Source organism: Drosophila arizonae, chromosome 5 (genome assembly GCF_054131065.1).
Source record: "Drosophila arizonae isolate 15081-1271.41 chromosome 5, UAZ_ARI_1.0, whole genome shotgun sequence".
NCBI lineage: Eukaryota > Metazoa > Arthropoda > Insecta > Diptera > Drosophilidae > Drosophila > Drosophila arizonae.
In genome coordinates, this window is record NC_142925.1 from 9,986,244 (window position 1) to 10,006,065 (window position 19,822).

The window sequence follows — 19,822 nt, forward strand, 5'->3', positions numbered from 1 at the left end:
GAATTTTAAATATAAGGCATCGCTCTTCGGAGCAACGATCAGTTCAGCATAGATCTCTGTTGCTCACACATATGGAATATATGGTTGTATACGGCATATGGCTATATACATAGTGTGTTGTGTAAATTTTTCTTAGGTGGGTGATTCTACACAAGTTAAATAAGTCCATAAAGATTTCGTAAGATTTCTGTGCTGAGACTATGTGAGATATATGTATATGATATATATGTATATATCAGAAATAATAATAAGTTGATTAATCAAATCATAGTATTTTTAACTCCTAGTGCAAGCATTTATCAACTTTATTTAATATAGCCAGATAATAATACATATTTTATCTTGAGGTCTATAGAAAGCAGCCCTATTCCTATTGAATTTTTATAAAATCAGTTCATATCAGTTTGGATCTACATTCTGATCCATCAATTTGGCATGTAAATTATCTACAGTTAGATCCATAATAATGTAAATCAGATAGCCTGAAACTAGTTGGATTACTCATAAATCAATTAAATTCTCCAAACTGAAAAAAACTGTAATCAAAATATTTAAGCATCTATTTTTCGTTCAACCAATCCAATCGAATATTTATTTAAATTTACAAAATTTACCATGCAACGGTATTCCATTGTATGCCTTGCCAACTTATTCAAATACAAGTCTTGAGGTGAAGGAAAACCCAACTCTGTTTCCACTTGGGCGCAATTGAAGCTTAAGAAACCGCAACGCTTGCTGCTTGCATAAATTACGCCATCGTTGATTGTAATGCAATTTAAAGTGCTAGACAGAGCGACAGCAAGTGAGAGAGAGAGAGAGAGAAATTAAATTAATATCATGATTTTCCTTTTCTTTTTTTTGCAGGGCATAGAAAATCGAACGCCTTTCTGGACGTGCCCACAATGAACATGCATCACCTGAGAGTGAACGACGACGACGAGGATGTGGATCGCCTGCGCACATTTAGTGCATCCAAAGGAGGTAAGTGACAAAGCCCCAGCCAGCGGGCACAGCGATACAAAGGTGAAAGCTGCCACAGGCAGTGAGTAGTGTGTGGCAGTCAGAGAATGCCGCAGCCTCAAAAGGCTTCTTAGCCGCATTTATTAATTTCGAAATGGAAAATCAAACCGAAAAGGTTCCACTGCTTAAAGCCCAAGATTATGCCTTACAATGGGGCCAGCGAGCGACATACATGTCAAATGCCACACGTGCGCAACGGGAGGGTGAGTGGGAGTGGCAGGCCAATGGATGAATGGATGATGGTCTCAAGATATTGTTGTTGAAGTGAAATCTTCGCCTGTGGCCCAAAAGGCTATCAGTGGCATTTAATGCCACTTAAGATGGCCACAATGCTGGGCTAAATATAGTAGAAACTAAATATTGTAGTAGTAGTAGTAGTCTTATATAGTTTCGGCAGATGCCGCTTCTATATTTGGGTCACGTTATTGTTACGCATACGCAGCGTGGCCCGAGCGAAAAGCGAAACAATAACCAAAACAGAAAACTTAACAAGGTGAGTGTGGGTGTGTGTCTGTGTGGGCGCCTTTGTATGCATATATGCATGTTGGCTTTAAGCACGTGTTTAAGCTCAACTGACGCACACGCACACACTTAACTTGAATTGACACCAAGCATTTATTTGCTTGCCCTAACAGCGGGTATTATGAGCACCGGCAGCAGCTGCAGTCTGGGCTTCAGCTTTTAATTGTTAGTTGTCGCTATTGTCCTCTGGGGTGGACTTTAAGGGTCCGTGGTGACTAGCTGGGAGTAGTTGTGTACGATATGCATTAAATATATATATATATATAAATTATATATGTATAGTAAAACGTATTTAGTACATCTGCATAATTATATTGTCTCTTTTTATTGCACATAATAAAGATGAGCGTGACGTACATAATTTGAGCAGATTAAATTCATTATTTTTGATACCTTATATAAGAAATTTTCTTATATTTTTAGTTAAGCTATATAAAAGCTTTTCAACTTAAAATTCTTCTCTATTTTAGTATATTATTTTATTAAAGCAAAAACTATAAAATAGTCAGCTCAAATATAAATCTAAATTTATTTACAATTTGTTGATAAATTGATGCAAATGGAAATCAAAATTTATTTAAAATTTTATTTATTTTTAAAAGAAAGCTGACTTTGAAAAATAGATTTCATATATAGAAACAATATAGATATTTTAAATATATATATATATATATATATATATATATATATTTTTTTTTTAATAGCATCTATGAATATTTAAATTGAACCATTATTATTCGATCTTAGCCTAATGCTTATTAGGGTATTCAGCTGGCAGTCGAACGATTTCACATGCGTTTTTGTAACCGACTGTGACTGTCTCCTGGCATACATTTGCATGTATATATTATATATTATAAATTTGAGTTGAGTGCGTTAAATTGTCAGACTCTGGTGGAATGAAATGCTGAAGGACGATGGAGCGAGAAGGGAGGGTAGACGTGAGATGTTACAAATGGCATATGAAACACGCTGCATATTAAAATTCAATGAAGTTGCCAGCATTTCTCAGCTAAATTGCTTTCAAATACATGAACATGTTTGCATGTGCAAGTAGTTATTCCCTCGAGAGAGGGACACAGACAGACAGACAGAGAGGGGGAGAGGGACTGCGTGTGTTTGTGGAGCCCTTGCGGTTGTATTGAATGCGTCATGTGCACAAATTTAATTAAACTTAATACGCACTCAACTTGGGCACGATTCACCAAACCGTAAAGCAAGCAAAACCCCCACATCAATTATGTTTACAGTTTGAATTTAAACATGATTTAAAACAGCATGAGGAAAATGCAAAGGGAAAATAAAGAAAATTTACAGAGCCCACACATGATTGAAGTGCGTGAGAGGCGAGCACGGTTTGCTGGTAGCTGATTAATTGAAATGCTGGCGTGTGTCAGCTGTCCGTCGTCCGTCCGTCGTCGTCAGCCAATGAAGCGCCAACCAGTGGAAAATTCAATGAAAAGCTGTCCGAAAGTGCCCACAATGCGTTTGCATGAGTGTGCCAGTCTGTCTGTCTATCCGTCTCTCTTTCTCCCACTCTCTCTTTCTTCGGCTCTCGCTGTGCGCTCAAGATTGAAATGGCTTATGAAGTGGGGCTTGGGAGCCTTATGGACTTTTTGCGCCTGGCTATGATGACGCTCGCTGTGTAAATTGAATTATAATTGAATGATGTCCACGCACGTTCCATTGCCGTATAAATCTCTGCATTCAGTGGGCGCGCAATGTGGGTGGGCGTGGCCCGCGTACCTACGCGTGTGTGTATATGTATTGTGTCTGAGCGCATCGCGAGCATATGACTTGGTTGAGTTGCCGTTCACACAGCTGGGCACAATTCACAATTGGCTGCAAGCCGAGCTAAATGAATTATAGAATAGAAAGTTTAACTGAGGGAAAATGCTCAACTAGCAGTTATTCTATAAAGGGGTTGGTCTTGAGTTCAGATAAAAGTGGCCAAAAGTAAAAATAAAACTAAGGAATGTAAGAGATATATGAATATACTCTGGATCAAAGAAATGATAAGATAGAGAGAGAACTAACATTATCTAAGAATACACTTTATTCGTTTTCATTAGTGATACTCTGTACATAAAGACATTTTAATATGTGTTTACATTTGTGACATTTTTATCTCTATATTTTACCAGCTATAGATCTATATATATATCCAGAGCCCAATCGTCAGTTATTCTATTCGATCGTTATCCGTTTGTATTTTTATACATTCGTATTTACATTCCACTTTGTTTATAAACCCATTATAATCTCAGCTATGTTTATTATTTTAACTGTAGCTATACTATGCGTGCACTCGCATGTCTCTATTTATATTCCATATACCCCCTGCATTGCCATTGGCTCTCTCATGTTCAGTGCAGGGTATACACATAGTCTACTATGGGATGCCCAGCAGCAACCTTGAAAGCACGCCATATACCCCAAACTGATAAAGTCAAACAATTGCAAAAACATGTGCAACATCTCGTGCAACACTCATCGATCTGTAAATCAATCGGCATATGAAAATTTATATTTATTTTCTCAAATAGTTATTCATCAATAAAAAATGTGCGAAAAAGGCAATTTGGAATATCGAAAAAATAGCTAAAATAATAATTTAAAGGCACATCAAAAGCGAACGAAAAACGCTGATTGAAACAAGAAAAGAAAATCCATTTAGAAATCCAAAAGCCAAACAAAAGAAAAGAAATTCATTTTTAGTATCTTCTTCTTTTTCGAAAATGTTTTCCTTTTTTTTATTAGTTAGTCAGAATTCAACTATTTTTGATTACATTTTCGAGTTCATCTAGGTGGATCTGAAACATAAATAACTTGTGAATAACTTAACACTCGATGATTTGCTCAGCTAAATTTAAACATTCGGCATTTGTACAAATATTTATTGTAACAAACACACGCAGCTAGAAAGGCCCATTCGTATCAAAGCTAAAGATTTTATTACCAGCAATTTTCACCTTTTATTTGGTGTAGGGAAACACAAATGAAATATTTCGCAAAAATCGCACAATTCTACATCATTTTTCCGATTCTTTTGTGTTCCTATTGCCACCCAGCCAGAAAATTTCATAGCTTTCCAATGATGAACGAGTGTGGGCATTGTACGTGACTGCATAATACTCGCTTATTGTTGGGAAATAACTGAAGAACAATATATATAGAAAGTTATTTCAAGTTGTCAATAGTGAGATATTTATTTTTAAGAAATTTGTTTTATAGATTTTTAATATCATAGAAGGTAATTCTATAAAGTGAATACATTTCTCGCTTGAGCAGAGCGTGAGAAATAAAACGGTGAACAGTTATTTACGATCCATCATTTCTTAAATGATCTACAGAGCAGATAAATAATACTAAATACTTAATGTTTTTATACATAACTAACTATGGTCTATCGAAGTATAAATACATATATGTTTATACTGCTAGTCCTTAAACTACAATTGCAGCTATCTAATTATCCACCTATCCAGTGCTCAAAGCTAATATGCCCTTTTCAATCCGCAAACGAGCATATGCTGATGGGTTTTTGCAAATTTTTATTGCCATTTTGGCAATTAATTCAATTTACACAATTAATGAGCACTGCAGCGTTTGCGTTTGCTTGAGCAAAAATCTGTTTCACTCATTCGCCAAAATACAGAAATAACTGAATGCAATAAAGCGGGCAATAAATCTATTTATGACATTTAAATGTACACAAAACAAACGCCATAAACAGCGGCGCACAAGTCAAATGTAAATATTTTGTTGCGGTTTTGCTAATGAATAAATATATAAATTTATATATCATTGGGTTGATTACGCGACATTGAAAAAAATATATATACATATCTCTGAGCATATTTCCATCTAGAAAGGCTATTCGACTTTCAACTATAATAATAGATTGATATATATATTTCACTTAAATATCATTTCGATCGCCATGAGAAACATAAACAGGATTTACTGAAATGCCGCAACTGGGAAAAGGGCCAAGCAACTCACTTAATTTATGCTAATATTTGTTAATTAGCCAAATTATGGGTTTGTATACCCTAGAGACTAGGTAAGGCTGTTTAATGAAGGGTATATGGAGTCCATTTGTATATATTATACATATAGACAAATGGACTCCATATACATATACATATATACATATTTAAATATATATTTCAAACTATGTTTTATGATTTAACTGCATATCATGGCTAATTCCTTACAGGACAATACAATGAAAATACAAGTCCTTCACATACCCGCTTCAACTCTCACTCTTTCAGCTATTCAAGCTTGCATTGGCTTTCTCCTAGTTCTTGATTAAATCCCATGGGGCATGCAGCAGCTCTCGACAAATTGATTGTTAACTAAATACCTTGATGCTCTACATGAGATCTGTTGCCTTATTCACCACCTCAACGCATTGGCATAACAATATTAATTAATACATGCACAATTATGCATGTCTATTAGGAGACTCAAGAGACTCGACTCAGTCGAGCAATCAAAACTAAATTATTTATATAAGCAAGCAAACATTTAGTAGTTGACATTTCAGCATGCCCTTTGCTTCGTTTCTGTTTCTGCTTCTGTTTGTTTGCAAACCACAAATTGAAATATATATATACATATGTGTATAGTATATAAATTTTGGCATACGAATTGCCTACCTCAATGTGCTTGCCTGAAATGTTTTAGATAAGAGCGCATGCCAAAATATTTCAGCTAATGAATTTTTAAATTTAAAGCCTCTATTCAATCTAGCTGTCAGCTCGCTGCTGAACAGCTGAACAGCAGCGCAGCTGCATACAAAAACCATTTCAAATAAACCACGAAAAGAACACGAAATATATTGAAATTGTGGGGAAAGGGCCAGGCTGGCTGGTTGGCTGGCTAACTGGCTGCAGCAGCATTTAGAAAGGCGCAAAAACGGGCAACATGTTAGTGTTAGAGAAAGAGACAGAGATAGTGATAGGCAGAAGGGGGAGATGCAAAGCTGCATACAAAGGCTAGATTAAGCATTGTTGTTGTTTCTGTTGTTGTAGTTGGCCTGCGGCTGGCAACTGTAATTTTAGCTCGGCTCAACGTGGCGTATGAGCAACATATGGGCGCACGTTGCGCATACGCCGCATCTGCCCAAGCCACACACGCTGCATTTAGAGCAGTTGCTTTTTCAGCTCTGTTGTTTTTCTGTTTTCTGTTTTCCTTTTTTTTTTTTTTTTTTGGTAACACAGCTTACATCTGTCCGCAGGCATCATCAATCGAGGCGACTCCTTTCGCAGACGCCGCTCGCGCAGCAACAGCCTCGCACCGATTAGCCCCATGCATGCGCGCAATGCCATGGCCGGCATGAATGGCGGCGGCGGTGGCGGCAGCAGCCTTGGCTTGGGCACCAATTACAATGGAGGAGGCGGCGGCGGCGGCAGCAGCAGCAATGGCTACGGCAATGACAATGCCGGCCAGGATAATCATCAGCCCGTGGAGTTCTATCGCGTCGAGATGCTCGGCTCAGCGGGCGTGGGCAAACAGGCGCTCGTCTCACAGTTTCGCACCTCCGATTGCATTAATGCTTACGATGGTCCAGGTGAGTGCTAGGCTCCGACACCTGACAACTAAAGACACTCTAATAGTCGCCGCCCACTCACACAGAATGCGATGAGGACGAACAGAATATTTCAATTATTTTGAATGGCATCGAGTCGGAGCTTAAATTGCACACCGGCAATCCAGACAGCAAGGTGAGTAACGAGGTAACCATTTGTCAAATCGTAGAATATACACACACAAATACACATTAACATATACATATACATCCATATACAAACACCCACTCAATCAGACAAACTTTACCCAGCATTAGCTTGTGGCTAGTTGTCCCATCAAGCAATTATCTCATTTGTCTGCTTTGTGTATTGTTTGCTGTATGTGTGTGTATGTGTCACAGCCTGCTATAATGGTAGTCAAATATTTCATTATTAATCTGGAGACTGTTTACTCCATCTACGCCTTGAGTTTTGAGTTTTTGATTATTCAACATTTCGTCTTAGCCTCAATTCAATTAATTACATATGCTTAGCACAGCTAATGCAATTTGAACAGTGGGCGTGCCGCAGCAGCTGCTGCCCCTCTTCAAACATTTAACAGGCCTTAATTAGGCCACGGGAAGTTTAGTAATTGCCCAAAAACTTTACGAGAACTTGAAATTGCATAAAAAAAATGTTGTAGGGAAGGGAGGCAAGGCAAAAGGGTTGCCTGGTTGTTGTGGCATGCAGCATGTGGCTACTGTGGTTGCATACACAAGTGGCAAATATTACGAACGAGATTTTTGTGCCTTCCAAATAAAAAGGGCAAACGTGAGCGAAGGGACCCTCTATACAGAGCCTTGACATTCCGCTGGGCTAGCTGGAGAGCTGGTTAAGCTGGTCAGGTGCATGGGAAATGGCAATGGAAACAATATGAAAATATAAACAAATGTGGGTGCTAAAGGTTGACCAGGAGATGCTCAGTGTTTAGGCTGAAGGCGATTATAAAGTGAACAAAATATTAAAATTATATAAAATATATATTATAAATATAAAACATATAATCATAGTACAACAATGATATAAGAAAAAGAAGTAAAGGCGAAGCAAAAAAACAGCTGGAAGTCAGCATAGCGAAAAGAGCAAGAAATTGTATTATTATAATATATAATAATAAATATTAAAAATAAAAATTGAATGCTAGGCTGAACCTTCATAATTAAAGCTATAATACAATTGTTGTTTATATTGGAAATTTTATCTAAATCAAAAGCATTCTTCTGCCTTCTCAAAATAATAAAAAAAAAAAAAAAAAAAAAAACATTCAGATCTTTGATCAGTTTGATATTGTAAACATATCCCATCAATCATATAATTAATAATAAAATTTGTATACTAGAAATATAACAAATATTATTTGAAAAAATTCGCTAAAAAACAAATATTTATAGCACATATCTGCCCATAAATATTTATAAAATAAATAAAATTTATGAAATATATGTATAAACAAATCCAAATTTCAAAAAGCAATTAAAATTGACCGTGGAGGACCTGCGCATTGCGAATCAAGCAGATCATTTGTACGCCTCAGCTATATATGACAGGCAGCAATATGCTCTTATGAAATACATACAAGAAGAAGAAGACGAAGAAGAAGAAGAGGAGCTGCTGCTGCTGCTGCTGTTTCTGGCCCATACGTAACGCTCATAATTGTGAAAGCAAGGAAAATGCGGGTTATGGCCAAATGGCAAGAATAACAAATGCTGAACAATTTTTGCAATAACAACAACAACAACAGCAACAAAAACATGAACAAACAGAGCAGAGCGATAAACATGCAATCGAAATGCCAAATTGCTGGCCAAATGCCAAATGACCAGCAAGAAGCCCAACGGGCGATACGACGACAAAGACGCAAGTTATAGATAGAGCGGATGCGGGGCGAGTGGAGAGTGATCCTGAGGCAAGAAAATATACATACAAACAAACATATATATTGATACATATATACATATATATGTATGTACATATATCGGATTGAGTTGAGGGCAACGCAGTTTGGCGCGAGCAATAATGACGATGATTAAGGCAACGACTGTGGGGCAACAGACAGACAGACAGAGAGTGTGCGAAAGAGAGAGGGAGAGAGAAAGAGAGCGAGGGAGAGTGGGAGTGTGAATATGAGTGCGGGTGCACAGGCATATTGCAGCGTTGACAAACAAAAGGAAATGGCAACAATTTATCCATTCTGGACACACAAAGCACAAAGCGTATTTATTAAATAAAGCAAAAGTTGAAAGTTGAAAGAACAAATAATCAACCACAAATTTGTTGGCTCAACGCAAAAGGCAAATGCACACAAGCGTGTCCGTCAATCATAAACACCTTGGCTGGCTTGTACACACACCGACACACACACACACGCACAGTTCCAGTCATTTTTAACAACTTTTGCTGTGTGCATTTGGCAATCGTAAATTCCTGCCAAAATGCCGGATGTGCCTGGCGTTGCTTTATGGTCGCTGTTTCGCCACGCCGCAAACAGCCAGCCAGGAGAACGGGTGGAGCAAGAAGAAGCAAGAGAATAATAGTAGGAAAAACTTAGAAAATGCAGTGTCACATCCGCCATTTGCAACGCTTGGGAAAGCAACTTACTGCGAAAAAAACCGAAATAACAATGACGATATGTGGCTCAAGTAGGATGGGGATACGTATAGTATCGATAAGTAATCGATTGAGTCAAGAGGTTAGAGTTATTGAAAGACGATATAAGTTCCATAAGCGCAATGTATATAGATGTATTTTACGAATTTTTTAAGCAATCAAATATAAAGATATCGGCAAGTCAGAAGCTGACATAACTATGATAGCTGTCGATAAATTATCGCCTTATCAAAAAGCTTAATCGGTTATTTATTGAGCGAGTATATAAGAAACTTCTCTGGCAACATTTTGAAAGAATCAATCAATAAATATGCTATTTCGATAATTGCTGTTCTATTCTATTCTTAAAATCTTCGGATCCCTAAGTTTAGTTGATCTTAAGCAAAGAAACACGTGCTCAAAATTTAAGAAATAAAAAGCGCAGAACAACTGACCGAGCTGCAATTGCTATAAGTGCAACCAGAAACCGTTGCATGACCCAAACTTCTAAAATATTCAAAACATCTGTTAATTTAGACGGTGCTTTAAAGTATCATTAAAAGTGCAGCGAAACTTTGCACATTCGTGGCGGCGAACCTAGATACGGATGCAACAGAATGAAACAAGCAAAGGTGGGCTCACGCTCTCTCTTTCCCACACTCTCTGTCTCTCTCCACCTCTCTCTTTCACTCTTTGTGAACAATGTTCCTCTTTATGGGAGCAAAGTGGCCATAATTTTAATTTTTACGAGCGTAAAGTAAAAAACAGGCAGGAAACACGAATGCAGGCAGCAGGACATGGCTGTGGGCTGGCATTTTATGGCATTGCATGCAGCGGTTGGACTGCCTCAGTCAGATGTAGTTTCTAGTTGAGCTTTACTAACTTTTAATGTTGCCTTTTAAATTAACACAAACACACACACACACACACACACACACACACACAGACACACAGTGAGGCGCACACTCGTTTAAGCCTTTTAAAAGTTCGAGTTGAGTTTGTAAAACTTGTTGAATAATTTTGTTTTTTTTTTCTTTTGGTTTCGTTTGTTTCGTTTTGTTTCAGGAAGAATTGGAGAAGGCGGACGCATTTCTGGTTGTCTATTCCTGCATTGATAAGGAGTCGTTTACGCGTGCCAAGCAGATATTATCACGTCTGCAGGACATGGATTTGCTGCGCCATCGACCCACCATTTTGGTGGCCAACAAAATTGATTTGGCCAGATCACGCGCCGTCTCAGCGCAGGGCAAGTTGTCCAGCCAGTGCGTGACCAACGCTCATTAGCTAACACTCTACTCCCCTCTCTCTCTCTCTCTCTCTCTCTCTCTCACTCGTTTAGATGGTAAATGTCTGGCCTGCACCTTTGGCGCCAAATTCATCGAGGTTTCGGTGGGCATTAACCATAATTGTGATGAACTGCTCGCTGGCACTTTGACCCAAATACGCTTGAAGAAGGATCAAAATCTATTGCACGTAAGTTGATAGAGAGCAATGGAACGCAATGTCCATAGACCTCGATGATGGCAGAAGCGACTAGCTGTACGAAATACTCGAGACTTTTTGTTTAACAATTATTTGTTATTCATCATCATCGCTTTTCAAACTCTCTCGCTCAATCTCTATCTCGATCTCTTTCTCTCTCTCTCTTTGTCTCTCTTAATCTATCTATCTCTATCATTGATTTGTGTAATTTTATTTATTTTCGATGTACTATGTGTAATGTGTAATCGATCGCTTTCGCAGCTGAATCCAAAAAAGTCTAAAGACAAAACTAAATTTAAAGATAGCAAAGACAAGCACGTAGAGACTGTAGAAACTGATAAATGTCTGACTCTGACTGATCTTAAGGCCGACGATGCGGTAAGTAATGCTGTCAGCAAAATCAACAGCAACTACAGTTCCGTTCTAATTGTTACCCCGTTTCCCATAACCACTTTCAAGTTCTCTCTCTCTTTCTCTCTCTCTCTCTTTCTCTCTTTATCTTAATGAATTACTAGACCCCTTAGCTCCAAGTTCAGTTGTTGTCCTACGTCAATTTTAAAAATTAACTAATTCGCATGCAGAACCTAACCGTGAAATCAGTGGATAATTATAGATATAATATAGTCAATTCCGGAAAATATCTGTGAAAGTCTTTAAAGAATTTAAGTTAATTTATAGATCGACCCGTATATCGATAACTTTCATATTCACCATTGTAAACCTATTCTCTTTGGTATCTTGTCCCTATTACTCCCCAGAAATTCCCCTTAAAAATGCATATTATTAATACACTCATAGTTTGTAGGTGTGCCAAAAATGAAAATGATGTCAAATGTAGAAAACTTGTTTTCAATTTACCTCATGCATCATGTTTGATTTGTTCTTGTTTGTTATTCCTTTGCTACATTTTGCTGCTATTCACATACACACAATTTTCCGACTAAACCAAACACCTGACATTTTGGGACAAAAACAAAGTTTGTTTAACCACTACAAATATTCCAAATATATACATACATACGCAGATGAAAATTGAAGTGTGTAAACTATTCAAGTATTCTGACTTACCATCGTTTTCTAGGGTACGCGCGATGGCAGCTCTCCGGCTCATTGGTATAAGAGCCGCAGCGTAATGCTGGCCAGCATGAAGGCACGACAGATGCTCACCTGGATACTGGGCAAGGAGGATTCCAAGTTCAAGCATTGCGAGAACTTGCAGGTGCTCTAAAAGAGAAGAAGAAGAAGATGAACAGCTCAATAACCAGTTTAAAGAAAAGTAAAAACACCAAATAAAAAACAAATGCTTCAAGTTATACGAGAGTATATATAACATATATACATATATATATATATATTTATATATATAATAAATGTAATTGTAATATGTATTAGATAATATGTAATTTGTAATTCTATTTAATTATATGTGAATATTTCTTTAAAAACAATGAATAAGAATCAAAAACCAAAGTAAAAAGAACCACTAAACCTAACCTTACAAATGCAAACAGGTTTCGATATATCGATAACCATAACGATAAACAAGCACATACACATTCACATACATTAGAGTGCAGACACAATTGTGTCTTTCAAGCCTGATAATCAAAAATTAAATCAAATTTAATGTAAAACAACCAACAAAAAAAAAAAAAAAAAAAACAAAACAAAAACAATTTAAGGAACGCGAGCAACTTTATGGAACCAAGCAAATGCAACATTTATATATATATGACTATGAACTAAACGTAAATTGAGTTTCCTAATATGAAGGAACAAGTTTTTTTTAAGCTTTAAGCTAAAAGAATCAACTATAAATATTTTATTTTGCCAGAAGCTATTGAGCAGAGTTTAATAACTATATACAAACAAATCCCCTTCTTCTTCAGTTTTATATATAAATATATAAAATAACTGTGTATGTGTAGTGTAGCTAAGAACTGAAAAGTTTAGAAATTGTTTAAAGTAGCATATTTTTCTTTTTCTTTAGTCTTTGTCTTCCGAATTTAGTTGATTTATATTCTGATGAGTTGTTTATTTTTTGTATATAAATATATATATTTATAAATATATATATTCAATATGAAAATCCATTGCAATGTAAGGAATTTGAGTGTTATCCACGTCAAGTGGCCGAAAAAGCACAAAAAACAATAATATTTGTACATTAAGAACGCAACAAAATAATTAATTAACTAATTAGAATTGTTTATAGATGTGTGTGTATATATGCTTAATCACATGTGAATATTTTTCAATAAATATATTATAATAATAACTCAAGAAATCCAATAAAAATTTTACCATATGTATAAAATAAAAACTTTAATAAACTATATATACAAATATATATATTTAAATGTTAAATAATCTAATTGAATGGTTTTTTAATTGCCTATAAATTAAACTTTTGGTATAAAACGTGTTGATATGATGAATGCGTTGAGAATCGATGCAGCCGATGAGTATCCTATATTATTACAGGGTATATGCTGGTCCGTTAACCAAATTGTTGCTGACTTGGCTTTGGCACCTGTCTGGCAACCTCGGCACGATAACGGAACAGTGGACGAAATACGTTTATCTCAGCCAATTCCATATCATCATCGGCCTCGTCATAGGGCAGGTCAGCCACGGCCCGTCGCAATCTGCTTAAGCTGCGCTCCAATCTGTAGAGTTGCTCAACATTCGCATACCCTACATCCGTCTGTACAGTGTCTGCGGTCGGTCTTTGGATCGATTCAATGGAACTGGGATACGCACAGACCAATTGCAGGGCCACAAGGTAGGCGAGTATTTGACAAATTTGCTGTTTGATGATGAGAGAGATTTCTATGAAAACTCAATTCAGCTGTATGTTCACATGGTTTACTCACCTTAGTAGACAGCATTCTGTTTGATCTGATTTTTAACTGATTGCTCTGCTTTAAGTTAGATACAATTGAGCTGTTAACTTCTTGAAAATGGAATTCAAAGTGTAACTAAGTCGTGCGCCAGCAAAGCTTTTTATACAATAGAGCTAAATGATATTTTGCTAAGCGGCAGTTGGCTCTAATTAGCACCTTGTATTCTTCTAATTACTCAACTTGTTTTTCACGTGTAAAAATCAATTGCAATAAATTAGCATGTTACTTTTGTTTTGTACAGTCCAGAAAATCAGAAATATATAGAACTGTCTGTTACCGAGTCTAGAGAAGCCGAATCATGTGAATTAGATTTGTACTTCACTTTGATTCGAATTACATGGAATTGTCAATGCAAATACAACTGACTAATAGTGTGTACTTCATCGTTTTCTTATCCGGTCGCGTGTCCGTTTTATAATTAGCGCATGATCTCGACAGTGGCGAGAACAATAATATAACGCCTAGCTGTCAAAGTAAATTACAAAATTTTGCACGTGCCATTTTACAATATTTAAACAATGTTTCACAAGACAATTATTCATTACAACTCAGTGCGCGGTTTCTAATTTCAATTTGAATTTTAAATTTACACGCGGGCATTTTATGTTAAGGAACACAACTGCCTGCCCCTGGTATATAACAGATTCTTAACGCTTAAAGCTTAACAGTACTGGTTAGTTAATCGCTTAACAGACTGTTATTTTGTTGTCGATATGTTGGTACAAAGTAAATGGCGCGCAGATTAAATGTGGTCGGGAGTAAATAACGACTTAGCAAAGCAATGCTCAAAGAAACTGCTGTCTTTTTGTATAGGTAATATATTTCTGGTAATTAATAGAAAAACACATTACTGAATTAATATATACTAATTATTTCACTGTTTCGTTCCTTCAATTATTTATGGAGCAACTGCAAATAACTGTCACTTGAACATAGCCAACTGTAATAATTTTATTGCTGACATCAATAAATTCATGTATACATCTGCAAAGCAGCTACAGCTTTTTCAGCTGAAATTCCATAAAATTTGAACATATTTTTTACACATTATTTACAGACACTTTTTCGAATTTGCTCCACTTCGACAACATGTACTCAATTTGGCACAGTCCAATAAACTATCGATAACTTGCATAAATATTTGCATAAACAGTGAGCGGTCACAGCTGTTAGATCAGACAACAGACCGAACTGGGCAGTTCGCTCATTCAGTTTCTCGAGTTGTTCGATTGAACATATACCGAACGATTCGATACAAGATTTGATGTGCTACGCTTCTTTGTTTATTTGTTTAATGTTCGTTTAACGGTAAAGTAAACAATAATCAACTAATTGATTTGAACAGTTTATAAAGTGTTGCCCTGACAGTTTGTCATAAGTAAGCAAAGAGTAGAAGCAGTAACATCAACAAGGGCAAACAGACGCAGTTCAACGTCACACAAAAAAACAGTGTCTTTTTGTTTTAGATATCAGTAAACAAATAAACTACGTTGCAGTATTCATATTTCAAATTTGCCAGCGTAACAAATTTATTACAATTTCAATACGTGTATATATGCCGGCAATGATTCCATTTAATTTTGGGCATTTTGTTACTTACAAAACCTGACAGTTGTCAGTGACAACATATGTATGTATGCTTGTATGTGTGTGCCTGCATGTGTGTGTTTGTGTGCTTTGATGTGTTAATGTGCTAATGTGTTTGTGCGCAAAATATGAAGACAAAAAAATACGATAAGGGCAGCAACTTCATAGGAAACTAAAGCGGTCGCTGTGCAACAATCGCAATTGAGTTTCCGTCAGTATCTCCCTCCCTCACTCGATCAATGTTTTCTTGAGCCGCGTCAGCGCTACAGTCAACACTACCTGTTGATGTACACCTGCCTCTTTGTTTATGTATTTATGTGTGTAGGGTTTTTGCAGATTTTTAACGAAACGTACGAAATTCCATCTGGCTTACCTTGATACATGTATGTATGCTCAAGTTGTTAGTCGCTATAACTGACTATAGTCTGTTTCTGCCTTGATGAAGCTTGACATAATTTGGTTTTAATTTTATTCAAGCACCTGTGATTCATAATATATAAAGTAGATAGGTTAACAATTTTTCAGTGACCTTGAGATAACTCTAATAATGAAAATATTTAAAAAAAAATATAAAAATTTTTGATAAACAAACAGCGTATCAATTTATATGTATGATGGAGAAATCTTATGATAAGGAACGTTTGAATAATGCAAAATTCAAGAACTATAAAAACTAAAAGTTCGTATCGTAATATTAGAGTTTACGAAAAAGAAAACCCATGTGTTCCTCAGTGATAACGTTATCTTGAAAGGAAAACTAAATATATCTAAGCTAAGCCATGTGTCTAACACATACTACCTATGTTGATTGTCCTGTACTACATTATAATAATTATCACTAATCCGGACATGCATTCGTCTAATAACCAAATGCCTAATTTAGCTGAAAAATGCTTAGAAATATTCATTTTAGAATGATTCAGAATATAAATATGGACTATTTCAGCTTAGCTGTGTGATTTTTTGTTTATGATAAATGCATTCAATGAGAGCGCTTTATTGCTTCTATACCAAATCTTTTAAGAACTTAGCTTTAAGAGGATCTATAGTATTGGCCTTTAAAATAATTTTAGATTTCTGTTCTCTTCTCTTCTATCTTCATCCCTTTCTCTTCATTTTTCTTGCCTTCCTTTCTCTATCTCTTTCTCTAAATATCTGACTTTTAATCCCTCTCTCTGTTTCTCTCATTTCATTCTCTTCATATCACCATTTTCTATTCATTTCTTTTTCATCTTTACATCTCTTTCCCTCTTTCAGCTCAATTTAGATAAGTAGCTACACGCGTCTGCCCCGCCTGGACGTGCTCAGCTACTTAATAGTGAGAGCGTGCTTTGGGCCAGTCGATGAGATCGTCAGTGACGCGAACGCGCAAAATGAGCAACAGCTACAATGATATACCCATTGGCATACGGCTCCTTCAGAGCTTATCGCGGCACTGTCCGCGATTTCATGCCCGCAAGGAGCTCTGGTAAGCCATTGATAGGAGTCGAATCTAATTGAGCTACTAATGCTAGATTGGCCCTTATAATTGCAGCTACAAGATGTCCATCATTCTGCTGACATTCGCTGGCTATGCCTGTTACCACATGTCCCGTAAACCCATATCTGTGGTCAAATCTGTGCTTCATTACAACTGCTCCGATACACAGCCTCATGCGGGCATCGATTGCGGTTACGCGCCGTTTGGTAAGTTGAACTAGGATCCTACTGGCCGTACGGCAGGGCCTTCCACTCTACTTTTAGATCTCTCTGAACGTGAAAGCTTTTTCTTTTCCTAGATGGCCCCGATTCGAAGAGCTTGTTTGGCATGCTAGACTCCGCCTTTCTCTTCTCCTATGCGATTGCCATGTTCGTCTCTGGATTTGTGGCGGAACGCGTTTCATTGCGCTATTTCCTATCCATGGGCATGATCATGACGGGCGTCTTCACCTACCTCTTTGGCGTCGCACGGACCTCCAATATACACAGCCTCAGCTACTTCATATTCGTGCAGATCTTCGCGGGCATCTTTCAGACCACAGGCTGGCCAGGTGTTGTTACCCTGGTGGGTCGTTGGTTTGGCAAAGAGAAGCGTGGCCTGATCTTTGGCATCTGGAATAGTCACACATCGATTGGCAATATATTGGGCACACTGATTGCCGCACACTATGTGGAAACCGACTGGGCGCTCTCCTTTGTGGTGCCTGGCATCATAATTGGAGCTGTTGGCTTTGTATTGTTTCTGTTTCTGGTCGATCAGCCAGAGATTGTGGGCTGTCATCCACAGCACAGCGCACAGGAGCGTCGCATCATCTCGAACGAGTCGGATGCGGACAACGACGATGATGAGGAGCAAGCGCGTCGCAGCGAAGCTGTGAGTATACCTGGCTTTTGTGCTCTTCCAATTTCAGCTATTGCATTTTATGATTTCGCTCATCTAATATAATTCGACGCACGGCCAGTTTAATGCACAGTCCTTTTATGCCGTACCGCAAACCGTAAGTGCATGTCTATCGAGTGCTATGTCCTTTCCAATCGCTAGTTTTGTACGTGTGCCGCTTCTCAACTGCTTTATGTATTTGCTGTAGAATATATATATATATATATAAATCTGTGTATATATGTTAATTGTATTATTTTGATACGCTCATTAACAATGTTATTATCCACGCAGGATCAGGTCAGCTTTCGTTCACCGGTCACTGAGCGTACGCCCATTCTGGCTGGACAGAGCTCAAGGGATCGTCCTGTAGCACATGGTCGTCCCATCAGCCTTAAGGACGCACTCCATATACCGGGCGTTGTAGAGTTCTCGCTCTGCCTGTTCTTCACCAAGCTGGTTAGCTATACCTTCATGTACTGGCTGCCGCTCTATATACAGTCTTCCAGTAAATTATATTTTCTAGTCACATATATTCCATATATTCATATATATATTTACTCATTTAGGTACCTTAGGTCCGGAGCTATCGGCGGATCTCTCCACGCTCTTCGATGTGGGCGGCATTTTGGGCGCCATAGCCGCGGGCTATCTATCCGATCTCACGGGCATGTCCGCCACAGTGTGCACAGTCATGTTGTTCTTTGCCTCGCCTATAGTAAGATTTCTAGATCCCTCTACTCATATATGTATATATATGTATTGATAAATCTTCCACGCTTCCAGCTGCTGTTATATCAACAATATGGCGCATTGTCGGTCACGATTAGCGTGCTGCTGCTCATCATAGTCGGCATCTTTGTGAATGGGCCGTATGCGTTGATCACCACCTCGGTGAGCGCTGAGCTGGGCCAGCATAGCTCGTTGGAGGGCAATGCCAATGCTTTGGCCACAGTCACGGCCATAATAGACGGCACGGGCTCCATTGGCGCGGCAGTTGGGCCACTGTTGGCGGGCTTGATATCCAGCCATGGCTGGGAGAATGTGTTCTATATGCTGATCGTGGCAGATATTATTGCCATGATATTGCTAATGCGTTTGGTCATCAAGGAATGCCTCACACTGCGACGTTCAACAACACGCATCAGGATCGAATAGCAGCGGGCCAATTGATTTTATTTAATCGGAGTTTAATATATCATATGTATATAGTGCACACACACACGCTCGACAATGTGTGTGCAGATTTGCATTAGCTATTTCAATATCATACTATTTTTATTTATATGCCCACACATATATAGATATATATTCGCCTAAGTACTGTGTGCTTGTGTGTGAATTCCGCTGAAAGCATATCATTGTTTTTCTCAACCTAATTAGTTTTCTGTCGCCAATTGTTTTTTATATATATACACACTTATGGTAGCTATTACGATTTGATGCCCAATTCTTTACCATATTATTGCGATATGTAGCACATTTAAAACATCGGCTAACGAGCTATACGAGTTAACAGTTTTATATATAAATATATATTTTATACAGAGTCTCCTCCAATAAACTATAGTCTAATTGTAAGGCATGTTTACACTGCTATGTAAATAAAGTTTTCGTACACTTTTCGTACCGATTAACTAGGACATTACTGTTAACGCGATTTGTCCCAATAAAAACGAAAAAATCATTTTTAAGCAAATGTTTTTTAAATGGAGAAGTTTAGAGTCAACATGGTGTCAACTTAACAGCAACCGCTCCAGTCAAGCTAAATAAGGCATTGC

The 19,822-nt window shown here is 37.5% G+C and overlaps 3 protein-coding genes across 10 annotated transcripts in view; 2 read left to right on the forward strand and 1 right to left on the reverse strand.

The window, feature by feature from the left end:
• Window positions 1-12,865, forward strand: part of Rgk3 (Rad, Gem/Kir family member 3) — a 40,210-nt gene extending 27,345 nt beyond the window's left edge. Inside the window, exons 4-10 of one of the 4 annotated variants that reach the window (XM_089472214.1) lie at window positions 865-981; window positions 6,791-7,123; window positions 7,189-7,289; window positions 10,773-10,953; window positions 11,047-11,180; window positions 11,451-11,567; window positions 12,271-12,865. In XM_089472214.1, the coding sequence (XP_089328340.1) occupies window positions 865-981; window positions 6,791-7,123; window positions 7,189-7,289; window positions 10,773-10,953; window positions 11,047-11,180; window positions 11,451-11,567; window positions 12,271-12,417 (1,130 nt within the window). In that variant the 3' untranslated portion in view covers window positions 12,418-12,865. The remainder of the gene's footprint in view (window positions 1-864; window positions 982-6,790; window positions 7,124-7,188; window positions 7,290-10,772; window positions 10,954-11,046; window positions 11,181-11,450; window positions 11,568-12,270) is intronic. The other 3 variants (XM_089472215.1, XM_089472217.1, XM_089472218.1) reach the window with 3 other exon arrangements.
• Window positions 12,866-13,495: 630 nt separating this feature from the next.
• On the reverse strand, window positions 13,496-14,393 carry LOC108616213 (uncharacterized). Its single transcript, XM_018011268.2, has 2 exons — window positions 14,066-14,393; window positions 13,496-13,998 (listed from the first exon to the last, which is right to left on the reverse strand). Exons 1-2 carry the CDS (start codon window positions 14,078-14,080, stop codon window positions 13,690-13,692), a joined length of 324 nt encoding a protein of 107 aa, XP_017866757.1. The 5' UTR covers window positions 14,081-14,393; the 3' UTR covers window positions 13,496-13,689.
• Window positions 14,394-15,244: 851 nt separating this feature from the next.
• MFS16 (major facilitator superfamily transporter 16) lies at window positions 15,245-19,740 on the forward strand. 5 transcript variants are annotated; one of them, XM_018011253.2, is made up of 8 exons: window positions 15,245-15,403; window positions 16,940-17,150; window positions 17,217-17,368; window positions 17,461-18,035; window positions 18,124-18,159; window positions 18,336-18,549; window positions 18,611-18,759; window positions 18,828-19,740. In XM_018011253.2, the coding sequence occupies exons 2-8, from the start codon at window positions 17,026-17,028 to the stop codon at window positions 19,197-19,199; spliced, it is 1,623 nt and encodes a 540-aa protein (XP_017866742.1). In that variant the 5' UTR covers window positions 15,245-15,403; window positions 16,940-17,025; the 3' UTR covers window positions 19,200-19,740. The 5 variants fall into 5 exon arrangements, with proteins under 5 accessions (XP_017866742.1, XP_017866743.1, XP_089328337.1 ...); XM_089472211.1 differs by having other exon boundaries at window positions 15,271-15,473; XM_089472212.1 differs by lacking the exon at window positions 15,245-15,403 and adding an exon at window positions 15,486-15,725.
• The last annotated feature ends 82 nt before the right edge of the window (window positions 19,741-19,822 follow it).

Bases quoted from the DNA above. Each gene is read 5' to 3' on its own strand.
- MFS16 (XM_018011253.2), top strand. From the start codon at position 17,026: ATGAGATCGTCAGTGACGCGAACGCGCAAAATGAGCAACAGCTACAAT. The intron at 17,369-17,460 runs GTAAGTTGAACT...TTCTTTTCCTAG, and splicing joins TTGCGGTTACGCGCCGTTTG to ATGGCCCCGATTCGAAGAGC. The intron at 18,160-18,335 runs GTAAGTGCATGT...TTATCCACGCAG, and splicing joins TTTATGCCGTACCGCAAACC to GATCAGGTCAGCTTTCGTTC.